General features: G+C 39.2%; 1 protein-coding gene and 1 pseudogene across 1 annotated transcript; both read right to left on the reverse strand.

Annotated features, from left to right (window-relative positions):
• Positions 1-1369: 1369 nt before the first annotated feature.
• On the reverse strand, positions 1370-24671 carry LOC126234451 (dynein regulatory complex protein 9). Its single transcript, XM_049943145.1, has 6 exons — positions 24624-24671; positions 19599-19703; positions 10813-11053; positions 10511-10717; positions 7700-7831; positions 1370-1665 (listed from the first exon to the last, which is right to left on the reverse strand). Exons 1-6 carry the CDS (start codon positions 24647-24649, stop codon positions 1453-1455), a joined length of 924 nt encoding a protein of 307 aa, XP_049799102.1. The 5' UTR covers positions 24650-24671; the 3' UTR covers positions 1370-1452.
• LOC126238598 (5S ribosomal RNA) lies at positions 12249-12366 on the reverse strand (annotated as a pseudogene).
• Positions 24672-24886: the final 215 nt, after the last annotated feature.

The following is a 24886-nucleotide window of genomic DNA, read 5'->3' on the forward strand; positions in this document are numbered from 1 at the left end:
GTCTGCTAACAATACAGCGGAAATATGCACATTATATGGGATTTTAAGTTTCACTTCACTGGTTTTTATACAGCCCGTGTCCATCGGATGTTATAATAAATCCTATGGGGTGTTATGCAGCCTGGTTCATTCAGCATTCATGCTTCATAGATTTTGACAAGCATCTTTGTGTGTACTCAATTTTATTAAGATGACCCATGGTTGAGGTTTGACTCTTAACGTGGGTAACTTTCTGAAAACTGGGACTCTGTAATTGTCCATCTACCTTATGAAAACATAACAATACGAGAGAAGGAAAGTTGCTACTCACCATATAGCGGAGATGCTGAGTCACGACATATACAATAAAAAGACTTGCAATCATAGTTTTCGGCCATTAAGGCCTTTGTGAGCAGTAGACGCACAGTGTGCGCGTGTGTGTATGTGTGTCTACTGCTGACAAAGGCCTTAATGGCCGAAAGCTATGATTGTGTGAATCATTTTATTGTGTCTATTGCGACTCAGCATCTCCGCTACATGGTGAGTAGCAACTTTCCTACTCTCGTATTGTTACATTCCATCCTGGATTTTCCATTGTTTGATTTATGAAAACATAATCATTATAAAACTGAAGATGCATCTATACTGACATGAAACCAGTAGTTGCGAATAAATCACCTTCATAGCTATGCAGCTTTTGGAAACACCTCATCATTCTTGACTTTTTAATTGCTATAATTTTTATGAATATTTGAACAGTTACTGACTGTTGTTACTGAAATAATTCATGTTCAACTTAAATACGTTCTAAGTGGTTCGCAACAGACGCTTAATGCTTTTTTTTAATCAATTTGTTGACTGGATGATTCAACGGAAAAGTCAGAGGAAGGATAGGCCATACCATGCCCAGTATAGCACTGTTGTGTTCAAACCAACCTTTGAGTTGAGTGTATCATAATCTTTAGATTCCTTCAGTCAGATATAAGTATAGTTATCCATTTTTATTTGATTATTGTTAAAGTTTTGTTGAAAGATAATTTTTCCTGTTCAATAATATGATTACGCAGTTACTGTGTGTGATCCAAACAAAATAAGAATCTAGCACTACCATTTGTTATAGGACTCTTCACTATCATTTCAGTTTGCAAAAAATTGTTATCATTATAAATGTGTATTCTTAAAAACTATACGAATGTTTTGTAGTCTTGACACAACGGTTGGCACTGGTTATTTTCCGAAAATTCTAAGGAAAGAACAGGGTTAATTTTGCATGTAATTTTCAAAACAGCATAGCATCTTATTTTGGCATCTCCCTCTCTGTACTGACAGTTTCATTCTCTGTATTACTGAAATAGAAGCGGAAACATATCTATAACTACACTGAGTGGAATCTGAATAATCACATTTATAAACTTGTAGAGATTTTTACTATGTAAGTCATTTGTGAGGCTTCTGACTAGTGAGGCACAATTATTACTTTTTCCCCTTCTTTCCTTTAGCATCCTTCTCCTTTCCTTTGCCCTTTTTCTTTCTATATGGACCTAGACCCCTGCGAACCATTGTGCCCCTCCACCAGGCTTGTATTCTTGTAGCGGTCATATTTATAAAAATTTCTTCAGCTGCCTTTCGTTCTCTTTCAGCTACAAATTCTAGGTAGTCTCTTATTTCTTCTTGGTGTTTCTGATACTGAAATGACAGAAAAGTTATTTTAAATACAAAGCTCAGAATTACAGTGCAGAATTTTAAAACTGCTGTTACATGTGCACACTATCCATAGTTGCACAGTTTTTCAGCAACAGATACAGTACATAATAAAAAGAAAAGATTTTGAAGAAAATATAGTTGCTATTTCCTTCTCATTTTTGTGAACAAAATGCAAGGAGGTTGATAACATTTGGTGAACTAGACATCAAATGTTAAGGTCAATTTACGTAGGAGACCATTCTTAGAATAATGGACAAGAGACTGGCATGCATAGTGCAATTAATGTGGTCTGTTGACAGATACTTTAACTAGTAGTGCTGTAAGAATTTTTTGTAAGTATACAAGGACAAAACTTTTTGTCATCTGAACAAAGAAGTAGAAACGAAGAACTGATTTGCATGTAAACTTTGCACAAGTGTCCAGCAAGGTTGTCTTTTTTGCCATATGACTTGTCAATTTAAAAAAAAAAAATGATGGTTTGAATCCATCAAAGGTACACGTAACATCTAAATCATATCTATACTTTATCAGAATTGACCAAAATGCTTAAGGAAGCATTTCATTCATAAGCAAGAGGAAAATCTCTAGTAAAAGGAGTCGTATCACTGCTGGTATTGGAACATTGCTCAGTTTTTACAGTGTTACGGCTATTACAAAAAAACTTATTTAAAATTATGAGATATCTGTTTATGCACATTCAGTAATACTTGATAATGGAAAATTCTTTGAGCTGCAGCACAATGACAATTTGCACATCACACAAGTCAGTAGGATACACACTCAGGTACCATTCACAAGTGTTGTCAGAGCCCAATGTTTGAAGATATTATTTGCCATTCCTACCCCACTTAATTCATATTTTCTTAATTAATCCTAAACACCATCTTTACAATGACTTGTATCAAACTAATTCCTCATTTATCTACTATTGTTACGATGCTACATTCATTTTTGTTATCTCCATTTATGCTTTTCTTTTTCGCAACTGCTTATATGTCACACTATATGTTATAATTAACAAGAAAGAAAGGATGAAGATACTAACTATGCTGCAAGTTGCAGCTGATGGAAACAGTTAAATATTAGTTCATTCTAATGACTCCATGAAAAACTGGTTCGTATGTTTATAGTTTATGAAGAGGAAGTTAGTACGTTCAATATTGCATTTTCTTGGTAGAAAATTTGTGAGGACAGATTGCATACTGAAATTAATATTTGTCAAAAGTGACATCCTTACGTTGTTCATGAAAATTCCTATTATTGCAGAACAAAAGGTTGAGAGAGTGACCTTGATTCCTGCTACTTCAAATTGGTCAATTAGAGAAACTGCAGGTGACACATGACAGAATGAAAGTTGTGCAACAGTCATTCCAAAGAGATATTTTGTTGACTAGCAAAGAGAGAGTCTGCCAATGATAATATGACCAAGGAAAATGTGTACCTATAAGGTGAGGACAGGGGGGGGGGGGGGGGTGCATTTTGGACCTACTTGAAATACTCTATTCCCGAACGACATTGTTCCCTATTCTCTTTTATTTCTTCTACAGTGAGGAGAATAACATGGAGTAAAGCTATGTTTTTTGTTTGCCCAGAATATTGGAACAGCTCCATCTCTTCCTCCAAAAGCATAACACATTTTGACTGAGCAGACTACAGGTTGCATGTGGCAAAACAAATACTTCCCAAGGGCCACCTCCTTTACTATACAAAATATAATAAAGTGCAACAGAATTGTTTTGATATATAATTCTTATATTTTCTTCCTACACCAGTAACAGCCAAATGGAAAAAAAATGACAGCTTACTCACCGCAGTAGAAGGTATTATTAGTTTAATTTTACATTCACAGTTGCTACAGGAGCAGAAGGTATAGAAGTTGAAGAATGTTCAAAGATTCCATTCTGAAAATTATTTATTTAGATTGTCTGAGTTGATTTTCTGCATATTTAACAGTTCAACAACATGGAAAGGACAGTTTATTACCCCAGAATGGAGTGATGTGGAACAGATTTTAAATAAATTTCCCCATAATTTTACTTCCATGCTTCATGAAACTTTATATAGAGAATCATTCAACAATGTGTTATAATGTCTTTGAACTCATATTTTAAGTATATTTTGTTAAGACCAGTTCTGTGAGTTTAAAAACATTTATTTGTGCTTTAATCTCCCTGTAGTGCACTACGAAGGTGAAGTAAGATGGAGATTTTGCCCCTCCCATCTCTCGCAGGTCTTTTTAAGCCTTGACCTTGTTCACATGATGTCCACATTAATCAAGAAAATTTTTACCATATCACTAAAATCACCATTTTGGGGAGGGGGGGGGGCACCCCAAGTGCGCAAAGATTTAAATATCTTCTACTATTAATTTTTCACATTCTTCACTTAAAATTTGCTGACCTCCAGGTTTCCTCCTAAATTTTTCATTTACCTTATTTCCCAGTGTTGTTTTTGGAACACCATATTCCCCAGCCATTTTCCTTAAGGTTCTGCACTCTGCAACAGCCTTTTTCTGTGCATTTTCGTTATATTTAAAGAGTGCAGAACTCCCAGGAATCTTTTTACACTTTCTGACCATGTCCCACTTCACCCCTGAAAACAGGAATTATTTCAACAAATAAGCTCCATTGATAAATTAATGGCAATAATATTATGAAAATTTGTGTACAACATAACCTGTATGCTAGGTCTGGGATTATTTGTTAGTTTGAGAATTGTATTAATGTCCTTCAAAGCTATGAAAGAGGTTTGTGAAGATTTGGCATAGTTTTCATTTTCCTAAATGAAAGAAAAAAATATTCTGTGAATCACTTACTGACACAATTAACTTAAAATACAATGTATCAGCTTTATTAAACCTCGACAGATAAAACTAAGTGCGAAGACTAACTTGAGAAAGAGTCTCTAAATGTCAACACCAACAAAACGGCAAAGGTAATATGACGACTCACTTCACCCTACATGTTCTGTTTCACCCCACTCTATGGTATTCTCCATGTTGTTGCTATTCCATCTTGTACTTTCCATTGTTTTATTTAACAGGTCAGTTTTTTCAACATTTCTGTGAAACTTTCTTGTTACCATTCAGGTTGTTTTGTCTTTTAAAAACTTAACATCCCCTTGTTACAAATAAATATGGATACCACATATTTGATCAGTATTTCAGTATGGGCACAAAAGTATTTTATAAGCGCACACCATGTGTTAATCATGTTTCTTGAAAAATGTAACTATTACAAAAGAAAAATTAAACCATAAGAATCTTTGAATCTATCATAATGAATCTGAGCACAGCTACTGTAGATGACAAATCAATACGTCAAATTTTAGTGCAAAAGCTGGTAGAATCAGTGAGGTGTGCAATAGCTAACATATGAGATAAAAAGCCTAACCAGTATAACTTTGATACAGCCACAACACAGGTGACTGTGCATCACAGGTGGACAATACTGAAGTCATTCTTAAGGTTAATTCACATGCAACAATCTTTCTGTGAACATCACATCTGTACAGATAGATTGTAGTGTGTTGACAGGTGAGTTGTTTAGGTAGGACATGCTCACAAACCTGGAAGTTGGAGCAGGAGGCTTGAGAAAAATTGCTCAAATCTGTGGACACACATCATCTGTGCAGACAAACCACAGTATGTGGATAGAAAATCACCACAAATCTGGTACATGAAACAGTTTTAGTCAGCTGTTTGTTAAGTCTAGTGTTTCTCATCTTTGCATACACAGTGAACTCTAGTATAGTTTATATGCGTCAGTTCTTTACGGAATTCATTGCTGAATTAACTGAAATATATAGGAGTCACACATGTTTGTGGAAAGCTGAGACCCAAAAAATTGTACAAAATTACCACTTCTGCCTGCTATATGATTAGAAACCATTCTTACTTTGACCAGAATAAGGGAAGCAGACTTTTTCTAGGTATTATCCTATGCCGTAATACTGTTCTATACTACGATCTTTTGTGGCAGTGTAGCTAAAATAAAATATTTATTTGACAGAAGAGTGGAATCAGAATGTTGTGTTACATTGATAAAGGTGTGGTGTCACCGCCAGACACCACACTTGCTAGGTGGCAGCCTTTAAATCGGCCGCGGTCCGTTAGTATACGTCGGACCCGCGTGTCGCCACTATCAGTGATTGCAGACCGAGCGCCGCCACACGGCAGGTCTAGAGAGACTTGCTAGCACTCGCCCCAGTTGTACAGCCGACTTTGCTAGCGATGGTTCACTGACAAAATACGCTCTCATTTGCCGAGACGATAGTTAGCATAGCCTTCAGCTACGTCATTTGCTACGACCTAGCAAGGCGCCATTACCAGTTACTATTGATGCTGTAAAACATGTACCGTCAAGAGCGATGTTCACCATTTATGGATTAAAGTTAAGTATTCCACAGCTACGTCCTTTTTTGCTAGTCTCATTTCCTTGACCTGTTCCAGACCTCACGCCAGCCTGCGTGAGCTAAAACGCGTGCCTTTCGGCTTCCTCTCATAGTGGGTTGGCTCTCTTGCCAATCCACAACAAAAGGAATGTTTTGCAACAGTGTCTTCACATATACTTGTGTGTAAATACATTTACTCACAAATGGAATACATGGTTCGTAACAAGAGTGAATTAAAGGTAAACTGTCAGTTCACTCCTACAACATTAAAAATGAAAGTTCTCATATAAACTATGAATCCCTACTTACAGTTCAGAATTCTGGTGAAAAGGTGAACAGGTTGTTGATAGACTTTAGGCAGCACATTAAAAATATCCGTATGCTTAGAACCAAAGTCAAAGATGGTGTGGCCATTCCTGCAATTTGTTAGAACACATGGAGTACAAAACACATGTCCCTGTAACTTGTCACAAATTAAATTTTACATAATTGAGATACTTTGCTTTTCTTAATGAAATCTTTCTTCACGACAATTACATAGGTTGCATGTATCATGTACCGTTTCACTCAATGTTTTCTTGGACATTGATGTCAAAAATTCTAAATCTTTGTAATTTCTTCCTGTTGCCAGGAATCATAGTGTTGTGCTATCAGCCATTCATGTGACGAATTTACTCTCCACATAAAAATATTTTGTTGTGTTGTATGCCTCCATGCTCATTTGCAAATAATTTGTCAATCATTGGGTTTGCAAAGTAACTCACAAAATAAAACTGTGAAAACTGCTGTACCTTAAGGAGCCACTACCTTGACTGTTTAGATCATTATTTCTGCCACTGAATCTTTATTAACAATCTTTAAGGCTAGTTGCAAACACAGATCTCACCAGAATTTCCTGTGCCCTGAATTGAAATATTCTTCAAAAGAGGGTGAGTGCTTGCCACTGAAAGTTCTTTCCTAGACTAATAGATAGTGGTCAGCAGCATATTGGAGTTATGTCTGTAAACTGAAGGCAACTTATTGCATGCACATACATTCATGCAGACAGATTGTTGCATGTGCACTGGCCTTCACGTCAGTGAAGTAATAGGATGAAGTACAAAATTAGTTGTTTCATGCTAATTTTCATCTTGAATGTAGTACAAACACCAGCACCATGAAACTTGTTTATTTTGGACCACTGATTCTCTATACGACGTTTTAACTGGGCAAGGCTGGATCCATTGACACACTGGCAGCTGATGATGGTTCATATGGTAAACTGGAGACCATTTACACCCATTCATTTTGTTTTCATACCCCCAGAAAGGTGATTTTTAGCCAGGATAACCACTTTACTGTACAGTAAAGTACACCTAGAACTGGAGTAATGGACATTCTAGAGAAAGCAACACTGGCCAAGCCATGCATTAAAAAAAATAACATAATAAAACATTTATAACTTAGGATGGAGATGATATACACACTGTACCTCAGTTGGGAGCTACAGAGTCATGGCTCAACATTAATTCATAACTCTCTCATTCACCTGCTGACTGAATGGTACACAAAGATACTGAAGTGTGTTCAGCAATTAGAAGTTCTGCTTTGGTCTTGGGTGTTTTTAATTTGTTAAAAATCTTACCAGAACCGCAAGGTCCTCCAGTTCCTGGAAGTGCTGCTCACGCTGTTCTGTCAGTTTTGAGATATGGAGCTGCCTCTCTTCAAGTTCAGTGATGTATCTATGTTGCCAATCGTCTATTTCTTGCAGAAGTTTCTGAAACATAAACAGAAAAAAGCCCTGCTTCATTTATCAAATAGCTGAATGCATACAATTGTTTAGTTTTATGTTTTTTTTCTTACAAATTATGCTTCATTATGCAACCAGTTTAGTATGCCTCTAGCTAATCCTTGAATCCTTTCTCTTGTATAATTTGACTATTATAATTACCTGTCTCAGTGCAACTGCTTCTAGCCTGTCTGTGAGATATTCACATTGACATAATGAAATTTTTATAATACAGGGTGGAAAAGACAAGTCCACTGTACTTCACCTGCTGACTGAATGGCAAACAAAGACAATAAGAGAAAATTCCTGAAATGTGCCTACTGTCATTATTTTGTAAATGTATGACTATATTTATGAATTCAGCTAATGTAAGTGGGTGTCTCCTTCCATCTGAATTTTTTTAAGCAAATTGAAAGGAGAAACATTAAATAAAACAGGAAGAAGTAGATTTTAGCACTTGTGATTAGTTTTATAGTGCAAAGCATTTTGTGACACAGGATACAGGCTGTAACCTCACGAATATACACCCTTCTTTAGCTGCGTAATATTGAAAACAGGTGCACCATTAGCAACACTAAACAAGTGCACTTGCGAACACTAAATGACAAAATATCATGAATCTGCACACACTGAACAGAACATTGTTTTGTTTCCTGATGACTTAGTTTGGAGCCAGACAACTAAAACATTTACATATGGAAAGGGTGTGTAACCAAAGAACTTGATTTTTGTCTTTGAGCTATCACGATATTGTGGACTGCTGGTGTCGGTTGACATCAGCATAAGTAGTCTCACAAAAATTCATATGACTCAGAATGCTTCTGAGATTTTCCAATATCTTATTCTGGAAATTGTTTCCTTTTTAAGCATGAAAATGCACATCTCATGAGCTTCAGTTTTTAGCACTTCCTATTACTTTTCTTCTGATTTCCCTTTGCCTTTCTCAACCTCCACCCATCCCCCTCCCCAATGAGAAAAAGAAGAAAAATCTGGTAGATTATAACACAACAATATCATTACCATTCTTTCTATATCACATTAGGAGTATAACCAGTGGCCATTTCATACTCCATTTTTCATCTACACTCCTGGAAATTGAAATAAGAACACCGTGAATTCATTGTCCCAGGAAGGGGAAACTTTATTGACACATTCCTGGGGTCAGATACATCACATGATCACACTGATAGAACCACAGGCACATAGACACAGGCAACAGAGCATGCACAATGTCGGCACTAGTACAGTGTATATCCACCTTTCGCAGCAATGCAGGCTGCTATTCTCCCATGTAGACGATCGTAGAGATGCTGGATGTAGTCCTGTGGAACGGCTTGCCATGCCATTTCCACCTGGCGCCTCAGTTGGACCAGCGTTCGTGCTGGACGTGCAGACGACGCTTCATCCAGTCCCAAACATGCTCAATGGGGGACAGATCCGGAGATCTTGCTGGCCAGGGTAGTTGACTTACACCTTCTAGAGCACGTTTGGTGGCACGGGATACATGCGGACGTGCATTGTCCTGTTGGAACAGCAAGTTCCCTTGCCGGTCTAGGAATGGTAGAACGATGGGTTCGATGACGGTTTGGATGTACCGTGCACTATTCAGTGTCCCCTCGACGATCACCAGTGGTGTACGGCCAGTGTAGGAGATCGCTCCCCACACCATGATGCCGGGTGTTGGCCCTGTGTGCCTCGGTCGTATGCAGTCCTGATTGTGGCGCTCACCTGCACGGCGCCAAACACGCATACGACCATCATTGGCACCAAGGCAGAAGCGACTCTCATCGCTGAAGACGACACGTCTCCATTCGTCCCTCCATTCACGCCTGTCGCGACACCACTGGAGGCGGGCTGCAAGATGTTGGGGCGTGCGCGGAAGACGGCCTAACGGTGTGCGGGACCGTAGCCCAGCTTCATGGAGACGGTTGCGAATGGTCCTCGCCGATACCCCAGGAGCAACAGTGTCCCTAATTTGCTGGGAAGTGGCGGTGCGGTCCCCTACGGCACTGCGTAGGATCCTACGGTCTTGGCGTGCATCCGTGCGTCACTGCGGTCCGGTCCCAGGTCGACGGGCACGAGCACCTTCCGCCGACCACTGGCGACAACATCGAAGTACTGTGGAGACCTCACGCCCCACGTGTTGAGCAATTCGGCGGTACGTCCACCCGGCCTCCCGCATGCCCACTATACGCCCTCGCTCAAAGTCCATCAACTGCACATACGGTTCACGTCCACGCTGTCGCGGCATGCTACCAGTGTTAAAGACTGCGATGGAGCTCCGTATGCCACGGCAAACTGTCTGACACTGACGGCGGCGGTGCACAAATGCTGCGCAGCTAGCGCCATTCGACGGCCAACACCGCGGTTCCTGGTGTGTCCGCTGTGCTGTGCGTGTGATCATTGCTTGTACAGCCCTCTCGCAGTGTCCGGAGCAAGTATGGTGGGTCTGACACACTGGTGTCAATGTGTTCTTTTTTCCATTTCCAGGAGTGTATGATTACTGTGTTACACTATGTTTATTATTTTTCAGTGCATTCTGTCACTTAAATAAGGCTACAGAACATTTTTCCATGTGTATGGCACATTACGTTTTAATGCTTACAATCTGTTCTTTGTATAGTGTTTTATTTTACAGAAATGAAATAATGTTCAAAATTTACTTACATTTTGTGATTCATTTATGTATCGTTCAACAGCCTCACCAACTTTGACCTCAGTACTGCTTTGTCCCTCAAGTTCCTCGATAGCTTCAGTAAGATGTCTCTCTTGTAGATTATATTTGAGAAGATTCTGACTTTGCCTTGCCCTTTCCCAGTGATCGACATATCTGAGCTGCATTTCGCTGTCAAACATCACATCTTGCATTTGATCCTAATCAAATTTAAACATCTGCATGAGAATGATGTTCAAATAAATCACAAAGAAAGTGCTTTGTTATTCAGATTATGTGTGAACTTTATGAAAACCTTTAGTTTTGCAATAATTTCATCCCTCTGATAAAGCTTGTCATGAATTTCTTTTGCTTCTTCAACAATCTTTGCCTGCAGATATTTTACTTCCTCTGAATTTCGCTCTTCTTGTTCTATAAGGTCTTTCTCTTCCATTTGGACCAATATCTCTTGGAGAACAGTTCTGCTTAACACGTGGAATGATCCAGTGGCCTTTATTTCTTCCACTGTTGCCTGCAATGTCTTTTCTAAAAATGCACTGAAGTAATAAAAAACTAAATTAGAATTTAAACTTTGACAAATAAACAGATTTAAACCAACATTTTTCCCCTTTGAGAACAACTGATTTCTTTATTGTATTTAGCACTGAAATTGAAAGAACTGACTACATGAAATCAACATTAAAGTTTCACATGTTATATTGCACCAGTTAGATCTTTGTAACTAATTTAGTAAAGGAACTGAATTTGTATATTATATCTAGCTGAATTCATTGCTAGCTCATAATTTAGAGAGACAGAAAATCAAAAATTATCTGGAAAGAAAGCCACAAGTAAGGGTGGTTGTGCTGTAGGATAGTGTTTAAAATGTCAGACATCACACTGAGGCGACAAAAAGCATGGGATAGTGATAAGCACATACACAGATAGTAGTAGTATAACATACACAAGGCATAAAAGGTCAGTGCATTGGCAGAGCTGTCATTTGTACGCAGGTGATTCAAGTGAAAAGGTTTCCAACCTGACTATGGCTGCATGACAGGAATTAACAGACTTTGAACGAGGAATGGTAGTTGGAGCTAGACGCATGGAACATTCCATTTTGGAACTGGTAAGAAAATTCATTATTCCAAGGTTGACAGTGTCAAGAGTGTGTTAAGAATACCAAATTTCAGGCATTACCTGTCACCACAGAGCTGCAGCATTTACATAGAGTTGTTAGTGCAAACAGACAAGCAACACTGGGTGAACTAACCACATATATCAATGCGGGATGTACAGCAAATGTATCAATTAGGACAGTGCAAAAAAAATTGGCTTTAATGGGCTATGGCAGATGGCCAACTCTAGTGCCTTTGTCAACAGCATGATGTCACCTGTAGTGCCTCTCCTGGAATTGTGACCATATCAGTTGGACCCTAGATGACTGGAAAACCGTGGCCTGGTCAGAAGAGTCCTGATTTCAGTTGGTAAGAACTGATGGTATTGATGTAGACTCTATAAAGCCATGGAACCAAGCTGTCAACAAGCAGCAGCACTCTGTCTTCAGGCCACAAGTGGCCCATCGGGACCATCCAACCACCGTGTCATCCTCAGCTGAGGATGCAGATAGTAGGGGCGCGTGGTCAGCACACCACTGTCCCGGTCATTATGATGGTTTTCTGTGGCCCGAGCCGCTAATATTCGGTCAAGTTGCTCCTCAATTGGCATCACCACTGAGTGCATCCCGAAAAATGGCAACAGCATATGGCGGCCCGGATGGCCACCCATCCGAGTGCTGGCCACACCTGACAGCGCTTAACTTCGGTGATCTGACAGGAACCGGTGTATCCACTGCAGCAGGGCTGTTGCCCCTAAGCTGTCAACAAGGCACTGTGCAAACTGATGGTGGTTCCATAATGATGTGGGCTGTGTTTGATGGAATGGACTGGGTCCTCTGGTCCAATTGAACTGATCATTAACTGGTAATGGTTATGTCTGGCTACTTGCAGACCATTTGCACCTATTCATGGACATCAGGTTCTCAAGAAATCATGTTCCCTCAATTGTTCGCCATTGGTTTGAAGAACATTCTGCACAACTTCAGCGAATGATTTGACCACCCAGATCACCCAACTCAAATCCCATTGAACATTAATGGGGCATAATTAAGAGGCCAAATCCTGTAGTGACAACACTTTGGCAATTATGACAGGCTAAGGAGGCAGCATGGCTCAATATTTCTGCAGGGACTTCCAACAACTTGTTGAGTCCATGCAACATTGAGATGCTGCACTACACTGGGCAAAAAGAGGTCTGACATTATATTAGGAGGTAATCATGATTTTTGTCACCTCAGTGTATACTGCAATAATTAGATAAAGCACTGAAAGACCTAAGTCAAAATAAGGCCCCTGGAGTAGACGAAATTCCCACAGAATTATTAAGATGCTCTGTTATTCAAGACATGTGAGACAAGCAAAATACCCTCAGACTTCAAGGAGAGTAGATTAATTTCAATTCCAGAGAAGGCAGACACTGACAGCTGTTAATATTATTGAATCACCAGTTTAATAAGTTATGTTTGCATACTGCTGACACAAATTATTTAGAAAAAAATAGAGAATGTGGTGGAAGCGCACATCTGGGAAGATCAGAGTTTGGGTTCTGGAGAAATGTAGGAACACGTGAGGCAATAATGACCCTTAGAAGATAGTTTGAAGACTCCTCTAAATTGTGAAGGTAGTAGGGATGAAATACAGTTGGCAAAAAGTTATCAACAGTTATACAGAAACCAGACTGCAGTTATAAGAATCAAAATACATGAAAGGAAAGCAGTAGTTGGGAAGATAATAAGACAGAGTTGTAGTCTATGTCCAATTTTATTTAGTCCATACGTTGAGAAAAAAGTAAAGGAAACCAAGGAAAAATTTGGAAGGATATTGAAGTTCAAGGTGAAGAAATAAAACTTTTGAAGTTTGCTGATAAGACTGTCATTGTGACAGAGATAGCAAAGGACTTGAAAGAGCAGTTCAACAGAAGGCACAGTGGATTAAAAAGAAGTTATAAGATGAACAGCAACAACTAAAGTAAAACAAGGGTAATGGAGTGTAGCTGAATTAAAACATTTGATGCTGCAGGAATTAAATTAGTAAATAAGACACTAAAAACTGTAGATGAGTTTTGTTACGTGGACAGCGGCAAAAGTGATGTTAGCTGAAATAGAGAGGGTATAAATGCAAACTGGCATTTCTGAAAAAGAGAGATTTGTTAACATCTAATACTGTATAAACTTAAATGTTTGGTAGTCTTTTCTGAAAGTACTACGAGGGTAAGTCAATTATTATCTGCAAAGTCATTATAAAATTTTATTGTACTCAAATAGGAAACTTACAAGAACATCATTTTTTGACATAGTCTCCTTGCATTTCAATGCACTTGGTCCATTGTTGTACAAGCTTCCTGATGCCCTAATAAAAGAAGGTTCTCAGTTGAGCTGCGAGCTAGGAATGCACCGCTTCTTTCACTGCTTCATCCGAGGCAAATCCACTGCCCCTTAATGCCTGTTTTAGTGGACCAAACAAGTGATAGTCAGAAGGGGCAAGATCGGGACTATAAGGACGATGATCCAGTACTTCAAATTTGAGTTTCGGAGTGTTTCAGTAGTGTGGGCAGCAGTATGTGGATGGGCATTGTTGTGCAACAACACAACACCTTTTGACAGCAATCCTTGGTGTTTGCTTCGAATTGCAGGCTTTAGCCTGGCTGTAATCATCTCACTGTAACATACGCTGTTTATTGTTGTAGCCCTATCCCCATAATGTTCCATTACTGGACCCTGTGCATCCCAAAAAACCATAAGCATCAGTTTTCCTGCAGACAGATGGGTCTTGAACTTTTTCTTGCACAGCGAATTTGAATGTTTCCATTCCATACTCTGCCGTTTACTCTCCAGCTCATAATGATGGATCCATGTTTCATCACCAGTAATGATCCTGTCTAATAAGTTGTCCCCTCTGTTATCATAACGATCCAAATGCTTTTTGCAGATGTCCAAGTGCATTTGTTTATGCAACCGTGTGAGTTGTTTTGGGACCCATCTTGCACAAACTTTATGAAACCCATGTCTGTTGGGGATGATTTCGTAGGCAGAGCCGTGACTAAATTGCAAACGATGTGCCACTTCATGTCTGTCTAAGATAATCATTTCACATGAACGCTCAATGGTTTCTTCATTTGTGGTGGTAAACAGACGTCTGGCTCCTTCATCGTGCGTAACACTTGTGCGGCGACTATTTCGGAGTTTTTTAATCCATTCATAGACAACCCATTGTGGCAAAACACTGTTTCCGTACTGTACCAAAAGTCTTTCATGAATTTTGGCCCCTGATATGCCTTCCGACCACAAAAACAGATCACTGAATGTTGCTCTTCTTTGGTGCAAATAGACACTGGAGCAGACATTATTAACAGCACAGCAGTGACAACGAAACTAACCTAGCAGCTTGAAAATTGCAAAGATATAACAACAAATAAACAAAGCATGCATTATCAACGTAAAATGACACTACTACCAAAATAAACAAAAATTTAGCTAAATTGCAGATAATAATTGACTTACCCTCGTATCTGAGTATCCAGTATTGCTCTGGTATGTGTTTATTCCAGTTCTATTAGTCCACCTTCTTCTTCCCCATCTCTGTCCATCTCCTCTGCACTCCTCTCTGGTCATCTCCTACACCCCTTCTCTCCATCCACCCCTCCACTTTCCGTCCATCTCCTTCTGCCCCTCTCTGTCAATCTGCTCTCTCCCACTCTCTCTGTCCATTTGCTCTTTCTCCTTGGTCTTCTCCTCCCCTCAGTATCTATCTTCTCTAGCACCCCTATTTCCCCCTCACTCACTCTATATCCTCCTCGACCCCTCTCACTATCCTCCTCCTCCTCCTCCTCTCTCTGCCACTGCTTCGCCCTCTCTATGTCCATCTCCTCCTCTCTCTGACCATCTCCTCTTCTTCCATTTCTCTGTCCATTTCTCCCTCCCCTCTCCTTATCCATCTACTCCTCCCATATAACTGTGTCCGTGTCCTCCATTCCCCTCTCTGTCTGTCCACCTCTTCCTCCTCACTTGTCTCTCTCCATTATCACCCACACCCAGGCAGGAGGCTGCTGGTTCTTACCTCCATGGCATTTCTTACAAGACCTTAAGTAATATGTGTACCAAGTTTGCTTGAAATCAATCCTGGCACTTAGGAGGAAACTTTTAACCATGGCTTTGGCTACATGAGCACATGTCGCATATATTTAATATATTGTGCACATATTTCACCTATATTTCTAGTGAATTTCACCCTGCAGGTTCATTTTCATGCAGCTCAATGTTTATGACACCATTTCTCCTAAACTTTGTGTCATACAACAACATAATTTTGTAGGTATGTTCCAAGTGGCATATGCGAATACTGTCAGCAAAATAAATTGCAAATAGAGTAAATAGTAAAGAAGTAATAAATTAAAACATGATGCCTTATGTGGCAGTTTTATTGCAAGAACAAAAAAAATGTAAGTAAATGATAATTGTTTTTTTCCTTTTGCTTTTATTCTTTCATCATTCTGTGGTGGTTGTCAGCAAAAAAAAGTTTCTTAAACATTTAAAATTATATGTAAAGTTTGTTGCAAGTCACTAAATGCTCTCATTCTCAAAAACTGGATGAATAAAGTCTGCGTATTCGTGCATTGTGGGTTACACTACTTTTTCAGCTCCATCCCTTCGATGGTTTGGTGATTCTTACCCCACAATGATTATTTCTAGATAGTAAGTGATATGTGTAACTAATGAGGAGGTACTCACCTGAATACAGAGATTTATGGGATTACTTGACTAAAAGAAGGGATTAATTGATAGGACACATCCTGTGGCATCCAAAAATTATCAGTTTGATAATGGAAGGGAGAGTGGAGGGTAAAGACTGTAGAGTAAAACCAAGGCTCATCTACAGTAAGAAGGTTCCAATGAACGCACGAGGTGGAATCCAAAATTTTCAGGACTGGTGCTGTCATCTGGAAAGTAGGAGTCAGTGTGCACAGTAGCATTCAGCTGGGAGGACTTGTTGCGTGTTCACGGTGATTTCTATAATACTCTGTGTTTGGTCTGTGGTGATTTTACAATGGATCTGTGAACAGAACAGCACGTGTGTATCAAATTCTGTGTGAATCTTGGGAAAAGTGCTATGGAGACCCTTGCAATGATTCAACAAGTGTTGGGGGACACAGCATGAGCCATATGCGTGTGTTTGAGTGGCATACTTGGTTCAGGGCCGGCCGTACAGATGTCAATGATGATGCTCACACTGGAAAGCCCATTAGCTGCACAACGCCATTCATTGTTGCCAAACTTCAACAATTGGTTCGTGCGGATCGACATTGAACCATTCAATACCTTGCAGATGAAGTGTGTATTGGTTATGGGACATGTCAATGAATGTTGACTGATGAATTGGGCAAGCATTGTGTCGCCGCAAAATTTGTGCCAAGGGTCTTGACTGCTGATCAGAAGGCACAGCGTGCTGAAGTAAGCATGGACCTTCGTCAGACCACATCTGATGATCCAACCTTCTTGTCACGGGTTATCATCAGTGATGAGAGCTGGATTTATGGTATGACCCAGAGACAAAGCAACAATCGTCCCAGTGTAAGAGCCTGGGCTCTCCAAGACCCAAAAAAGCGAGACAGGTGAAGAGCAAAGTCAAGAGCATGATCATCATTTTTTTTTTACACCAAGGGAATTGTGCACAAAGAATTCGTCCCACCCAACCAAACAGTGAATTCCACGTATTACTGTAACGTTTAGCGACAGCTCCGTGAAAACGTGCACTGATGACGGCCCGAACTTAGGCGTCAAGGGAACTGGCTGCTGCATCACGACAATGTGCCCTGTCTCACATCCTTTCTCACCAGAGCCTTTTTGGCAAAAAACAACATGGTAGTTGTACACCACCCACCATACTCGCCAGATTTGGCACCTTGCGACGTCGCACTATTCCCAAAACTGAAACTCAAGTTGAAAGGCCATCGGTTTGACACTCTAGAGAGGATTCAAGAAGCATCACTGGCGGTGATAAACACCCTCAAAGAACAGGGATAGCACCTCGTAGGTTGTGGTATGCAGAGACGAGGAGGCTTGCATGACAATGGACAACCAATGAGAGCTGCAGAAAACCAGTGTTCAGAATGAAGACCACAACAAGCACAACATACCAGGGAGACAGAATGGCTGACCTTCAGGACACACACACATGTGAAAGTGGAAAAGCTCTATACGTATTATCAATATCAATAGATGGCATTAACCAGATTCTCAGAGAATTTGCAAATCCTTCTGGGTGGATGAAGAGGTCTGGTGTTCCTTCAATAGTCAGTTGTTGCTTGGTACGAGTGTCAAATAAAAACTGAACATCAGAGGTATATCACAGCCCTGATGGTGCCTAACACAATACTAGGTGAAACATCAGGATGATATCTTCTGCTAGACCACAGTCCATCAGCTCATTAAGCTTTTTGTACTGTGTATCTCCTATGAGTCATCAGCCACATATTTTCCAGTGTTTTGGAAGAGATTTGCAATTTTGACTTTGAAATGTGTAGACAGTCAGCCAAAAATTCTTCTCATCACATTTCATGTGACAATCAGTGTCAGTGGAAAATACTGGTTTGGTTCTTGCAAAAATAAATAAATGAGTAGAATTTTGTGTGTCCATTTGAGAGGGTGACCCAAACTTAAGTCTAGTGATATACAACATTATGCCTTTACAGTGCTTCAACAGCAACTGAGCATTACTGTGTCATGATAGTAGCTGGCACACAAGTCAGACCAAAAATGGAAAGGAAGCCATGGTGAATAAATGTCTACAGAGGTCATGTGTTCTAGAGGACATTGAAGCCCATTGTTTGTTTCTAATCCCAAAGCACAGTAAAATACATCAAATATTATTGTGCTAGTGTTAAGTAAAATAACGCACCAGGCTGTTCCGCTAAAATGTCTTAAAAATGATACTGTCCAGGTCCTGAGCTGTGCACCACTATGGCTACATAGCTTGTTCTCAATCTGTCTCTTATGCACTCAGTAAGACCAAAGATATAAAAACATTAGTAAACTGTTGTTCACCATGTCTTCTGTGCTCCACTTGTCCAGTCTCATATGCTGGCCTCTGCCACACCGTTAGTCTGCTACCATCATAAAGCACCATTACTAGAGTACTGGTTATTTTTCATGTTTTGTTATCCCAGCTAATACATTTTGTTATACCAAATATTGTGCTAGATTAATTTGGAATTAAGATTGAATGACCACATAAAATTCCACTTCAAAAAATATTTTGTTTGGAACAAGAAACAAACAAGCATTTGTCTGCAACATTGGTTGCATTTGTCTCCAACATTGGTTTTGCATTGAGCATGTGATCAGCAGTATTTGCTTCAAGTGATTACACATTCCAAGAATAAAATTTCAAATATCTGCCAAAACTCTAGAGCAAATGTTCCTGACAACTCTCAAGAGAGGTTTGTGGTTCAACAAAAATAATGTTTACAATACAACAGTTGATGTAGGACTTGTTCTGTCACTTATTTCTATTTTCAGATCTGGCAATGATTTGATAATGTGAAAATAGAAATAAGTGCCAGAACAAGTCCTACATCAACTGTTGTGTTGTAAACAATTGTAAACATTTGATGTAGGACTTCTTCTGTCACTTATTTCTATTTTCAAATCTGGCAATGATTTGATAATGTGAAAAATGTCAAATAGTACCATGTTTTCAATTCATTGTTAAACTGTAGGTCTCCCTGTAAAGTGGATGAGTTAGTCAATTCAAATGTCAAGGAAGGCAAGGGCATCCTACCTCCAATAAAACTATGCCCAGTACAACAACAAAGTGCTCAAACTGACCTTCAAGTTGAGAATGGAGCATTTTGCTTAACATGTCAACATAATATTTATTACACATCAAATTCCATCTGTTGTGGGTAAACCACCCATAGCACTTCTCAATTTTGTAGGACTAACCATTATACAGATACCAATTACATCCCCATGAAGCACTTACATACCGATCCCTTTGCAATTTCTTCAGTTTCATTGAGGCTATAGCCACTTCTCTTAACAGATCAGTTTCTACATCAATGACTCTGTCCTTCTCATCGGGTACACCAAGCCTGTAATGAAATTGTTTCATTGTAAGCAAAAAACAGAAGTGTATATCATATTTGTGTATTAACTTGTAAGATCAGATGCTTCATTTTTTTCTTGTTTTTACAGTCAATGATGATCAGAAAGAATTTTCTATGAACTGTTCTTAAGGAAAAATTAGTGTTAAGAATGAAGTTACTCCTTTTGCTTAAAATACTATTTAGAAAATATTCCAAAAATTAAGACACATTTTTGTGAACAAGACTAAATGCAAAACTTGTCTAGTACACAAGGTGGAATCCATGGTAAGTAATAAATTTGTTACAATACTGAGAAATGAAAATATTAACATTCGAGGACTGTCTCTTTGAAGGAGATCAACAGGATAGCCAAATGTATACATTCCATTTCACTTCTTTCATATTTCTGTAGTGGAGTCTAATTACAGCAGCAATAACATGGACACTATTAAATGTCTGAATCTCTGGTCCAACAGCTTTGAGGATTTAGAAGGTTATACTTCCTCTCTGTGCAACCTAAATTGCAAAAGTTGGCAGAGTGGATAGGCTTTGAAAAACTGAACACAGATCAATCGAGAAAACAGGAAGAAGTTGTGTAGAACTATGAAAAAAATAAGCAAAATATACAAACTGAGTAGTCCAAGTGCAAGATAGGCAACATCAAGGAGAGTGTGAGCTCAAGAGCGCCGTGGTCCCGTAGTTAGCGTGAGCAGCTGCGGAACGAGAGGTCCTTGGTTCAAGTATTCCCTCGTGCGATAAGTTTACTTTCTTTATTTTCACAAAGTTATGATCTGTCCATTCGTTCATTGACATCTCTGTTCACTGTAATAAGTTTAGTGTCTGTGTTTTGCGACAGCAAAGCAAAACCGTGCGATTAGTAGATGAAAGGACGTGCCTATCCAATGGGAACCGAAAACATTTGATCGCAAGATGATAGGTCAACCGATTCCTCCACAGGAAAATACGTCTGATATATTCTATACGACACTGGTGACGGCATGTGCGTCACATAACAGGAATATGTTGTCGACCCACCTAACTTGTACACTTGGCGAATGGGTAAAAAGGTTCTTCTACCTCACCCAATTTAGGTTTTCTTGTGGATGTGATAATCACTCCCATCACTCGCATCGGACGGACTGATAATAATTGTCTGAAAATAAAAAATTAAACCTTTCTCTCGAGAGAAGACTTGAACCAAGGACCTTTCGTTTTGCAGCTGCCCACCCTAATCACAGGACCACGGCGCTCCTGAGCTCACATTCTCCTTGATGTTGCCTATCTTGCGCATGGACTACTCAGTTTGTATATTTTGCTTATTTTTGTCATAGTTCCTCACAACTTCTTCCTGTTTTCTCGAGTGGTCTGTGTTCAGTTTTTCAAGGCCTATCCACTGTGCCAACTTATATCTAAATCTGAGGGGGGGTGCGATGGAGAGGTTCCCTTGTGAGAAACTATTCCAAACTCTCCCCATTTCCTAACCTCACTGGTCCTTTTCCTTCACCTCTCTTCCTTCACTTTCAACGCTACTGCCAGAAGGAGCCACTGCCTCCAAAAGCTTATGGGAATTTCAATGTCTTTATATGTGTGTTCTCCTGTTGACATTCAGTGAGTAGATTTTTTATCTACCCAATTACATTATACTTTCAAAAATTTATTATTTTTGTTGATAAATAATCAGTGTTGACGGAGAAGGGTGCATGTATCACATTGAAATAGAGATCCTGGTTTAGAAATGCTAAAGGCAAAAATGAGAAGACATCCAAGAAGACATATTTTTGTGAGTGATAATTTTATTAACCTGCATAACTTAACAAGGTGCTACATTCAGAACAATTGTACCAAGTGGCATACCATACTCCTACACAAGACAAAATTCTGTTGTACCCCTTCAAGTAACTACACCATTGTTCATACAGAATCACAGGCAGTAAGACTTCTAGTCACAAGATAATCTTCAGTCCCAACACAGGTGCCTCATGCACAAGACTTTTCACATGGTTCAACCAGGAGAAATCAAGTGAGGTAGATCAAGCAAATGAGTGGGCCATGAAGCAAAGCCTCCTATCCAACTTTCAGGCAACATTTATCACAGATGTCACGAGCAAGATGTGCCAAAGAGAGTTACAATTCATCATGTTAAACCACATATGCCCATGAAGAAAAGGGGAAAACCTTCTGACAATATGGGACTGTCTCTGAAACACAATATAACAGGTGCATTTATTTAAGCAGCAAGCAGATGCTGGTTTATTAACCAGTTACTGATTATACCTGCCCACAAGTTCTCTGTAACTCTATATTGATGGCTCTTCACAATGTTGCGTGGAAGTTCTAAATGACCAACACTTGACTACTACACTACTGGGTATTCTGTATCTTGTGAATCATGTTTAATCTGAGGAAAATACACACACAGGAAAACGAGAACTAACATACAGCTCCAAAGTACCTACTAACTAAACACAACATACAGTCTGCAGAAAGTATCAACTGACTCAAAATAACCCTAGGTTTGGAGTCAATATGAATTAAAGTCTGCATCTTCGGATAGAGGTGGAGGTGTTGTTGCTGTTCATGTATTACTTTCCAGACAGTACTGAATGCGACACCCATTTCACACGCTAAGGATCAAGGGCTGTCTGAAGGTCCTTCATGCATGAAAGCAAGCACGGGTATTTGCCCAGCACAACCCATCAGCTTTCCTTCATTTTCAGTTTGCTTGTCAACAGTGTCTCAGTGGTTAAGTGCTGGACTACAGACCCACAGGTTTGGTTCCTGGTCATTCTTAGGATTGGTTGGGTACAATCTACAGTGGACACCACAAGGTACTGAAGAAGATCCCAGCACAGGGGTCAAAACACTGATTATTTGAAGAAAATATGACGCAGCCTAACAACCCAGAAGATTTTAATTTTAGTGACAATGGCCACGAAAGCCTACAGACTTACATGTATAGCTGATTCCTGCTACATGCAAAATAACAAATGTACTTTATATTCTGTGGCTGCATGAGTCAATAATTCACCATACTGTATGTAGAGACTTACTGCTAATTACTCACTTTTTTTCATATTAGCTAAGGACTGAGTATTATAAACACCATTTTCCCAACTTTAGATGGGACAGTAAAAACTGAATAATATTTCTCCAGATCATCAAACAAGAGCCGATACGTGTTTACAATATGCATATTGGCATATATGAAATACCTGTGAACAAACCTTTTGATACAATAGTTTTAACTGGCTAAAAGAGTAGTAAAATGGGGTTTACAATTTTATTAGAGAACTATGGAATTAATAGCAATGTGTGCTTCAGATATTCTGGAGTTTATGACATTTTATGATATCCATGGAGATTATTATCTAGTACAAAAATATTTTAAATGTCAATTTAATTCAACCATTCAATTAATAATAACAACATTATTAAACCTCGCAATAGTGACTCTGCAGTGAAACAAAAGTACTTAAATACAACTAAAGAACACAAATGTTTGTTACATCTAGCTATAATAATATTATTACTCTGAACCAAGGAACAATATAATTGGTATGTTAAGTTATAATACAGAGTTGTCTTTTTTTCTCCTTTCTCCTACACACATGATAATGACAAAGAATTACAAAACAAAACCTGTCTCACCAATATAATAATTAAAAACAATTCAATATACCAAGTAAAACATATAAGAATTATATTATTTTAACCCTAGAAACGAAATTTATACCTTATCCTGCATTTCTGAAACATCGTCCTCCTCATCTGTTTCTTGTGGAGTAACTTTACTTCACTCTAATACATTTAAAACCTCCAAAAATAAATTCACTTGACTGACCATTTACATAACTGTATTTCACAAAACAATGATTTAGAGATTGTTTGTTCATTGAGGTTGGGCCAATCTTTGAAATACACAAAAATGTCCCTGAACGTTCAAATTTCTTCCTTCGCTTGGGCGATAACTTGCCTTTTACTGTTTGAACTACAGCAGTTTATTCATTAACAGATGTAGCTTTTTCTACAGGAAGAGGTAATGGGTTGATTGGTGTGCCTTTAGATTCTGCTTCAGATGAAGCCCTGTCATCAAGATCAGTGTAAGAGAGGCAGCTGGCCTTATATGGTCTACGTTCATGTCTTGTGTGTGTGTGTGTGTGAGAGAGAGAGAGAGAGAGAGAGAGAGAGAGAGAGAGAGAGAGAGAGAGAGAGGATGCGGGGGGGGGGGGCATTATTTACCATTGAGAAGATGCATAAATCATCTACTTAGAGTTAAATCGATCAATTGTAGAGTGAATGAAATCTGCAGGAATATGTATGCTGAACAATTGCATAATTTAGAGTCATTTATTTTATGTCTTGACTTTCACGTCATACATTTGGGGCATCTTTAAGCATAAGACATGTTGACTCAGATTGTTAGGCAATCGGAAGAATGGGCAAATTTAGATTTGGTGGAAATACAGTAACAGGTTTGCCACCTCAACTCGGACGGCAGTGCGCTTACAGTGCGTTTGGTGCATTTGTAGTGGTTACGATGCAATAGTCCTGTCGATTGCCATATTCTGCGCCACCCTGAAGATGCATACGACATTTTTATTGGGCAGTTACGATTCTTATCCGACATAATGGTGGATACGATAGTATGAGTTCAAACCAGTAGTAATGGAAAAAATCAAGGTCTAAGCTAATGGAACACTTAACTCTCGACGCGCAGCCCCATACTGAGTTTCACACAAAAATTTCACTTGTGACGCCTTGCCTATCCGCGGACGAATTAATGTTTTATATTACTTGGCAATGTAGACAACAAGAAACGAAGGTATTCGTATATATTCGATGATAATGGCTGTTGACACATGTATGTACTGGTATACTTTTTCTTTCTTCTTTCAAGGTTTAAAACGATTCTACGAAACAGATTACCTCTCTTCCAGCGTTTTGTAGTCCATATTCGGTTCAATGGGTGGCTTGTCGTTGGTGTAACTCAGTATATTAATTTGATCAATACATGTTTCTAGAACAGATATAATTCCAATCGCTTCAAGTGGAGAAAGTACAATGTGAGTTGTGCTGACAGTTGTCTCTTCTGAAATAGAAATGCTCTCCGTGGACTGCTGTGGTGAGCTCGAATCGGACTGATCTTTGAGCTCCTCACTTTCGGGGCTAGCTGTTCCGGAATCAACACG

Source organism: Schistocerca nitens, chromosome 2, assembly GCF_023898315.1.
Source record: "Schistocerca nitens isolate TAMUIC-IGC-003100 chromosome 2, iqSchNite1.1, whole genome shotgun sequence".
Classification (NCBI taxonomy): Eukaryota; Metazoa; Arthropoda; class Insecta; order Orthoptera; family Acrididae; genus Schistocerca; species Schistocerca nitens.

What these genes read in the sequence shown, in the direction of transcription:
- LOC126234451 (XM_049943145.1), bottom strand. Translation starts at nt 24,649, where the DNA reads ATGGACTACAAAACGCTGGAAGAGAG. An exon ending in ACATAAATGAATCACAAAAT is followed by an intron (nt 7,832 to 10,510) that starts GTAAGTAAATTT and finishes TTTATGTTTCAG; the next exon opens with AAACTTCTGCAAGAAATAGA. An exon ending in TGGAGGACCTTGCGGTTCTG is followed by an intron (nt 1,666 to 7,699) that starts GTAAGATTTTTA and finishes CTGTCATTTCAG; the next exon opens with TATCAGAAACACCAAGAAGA.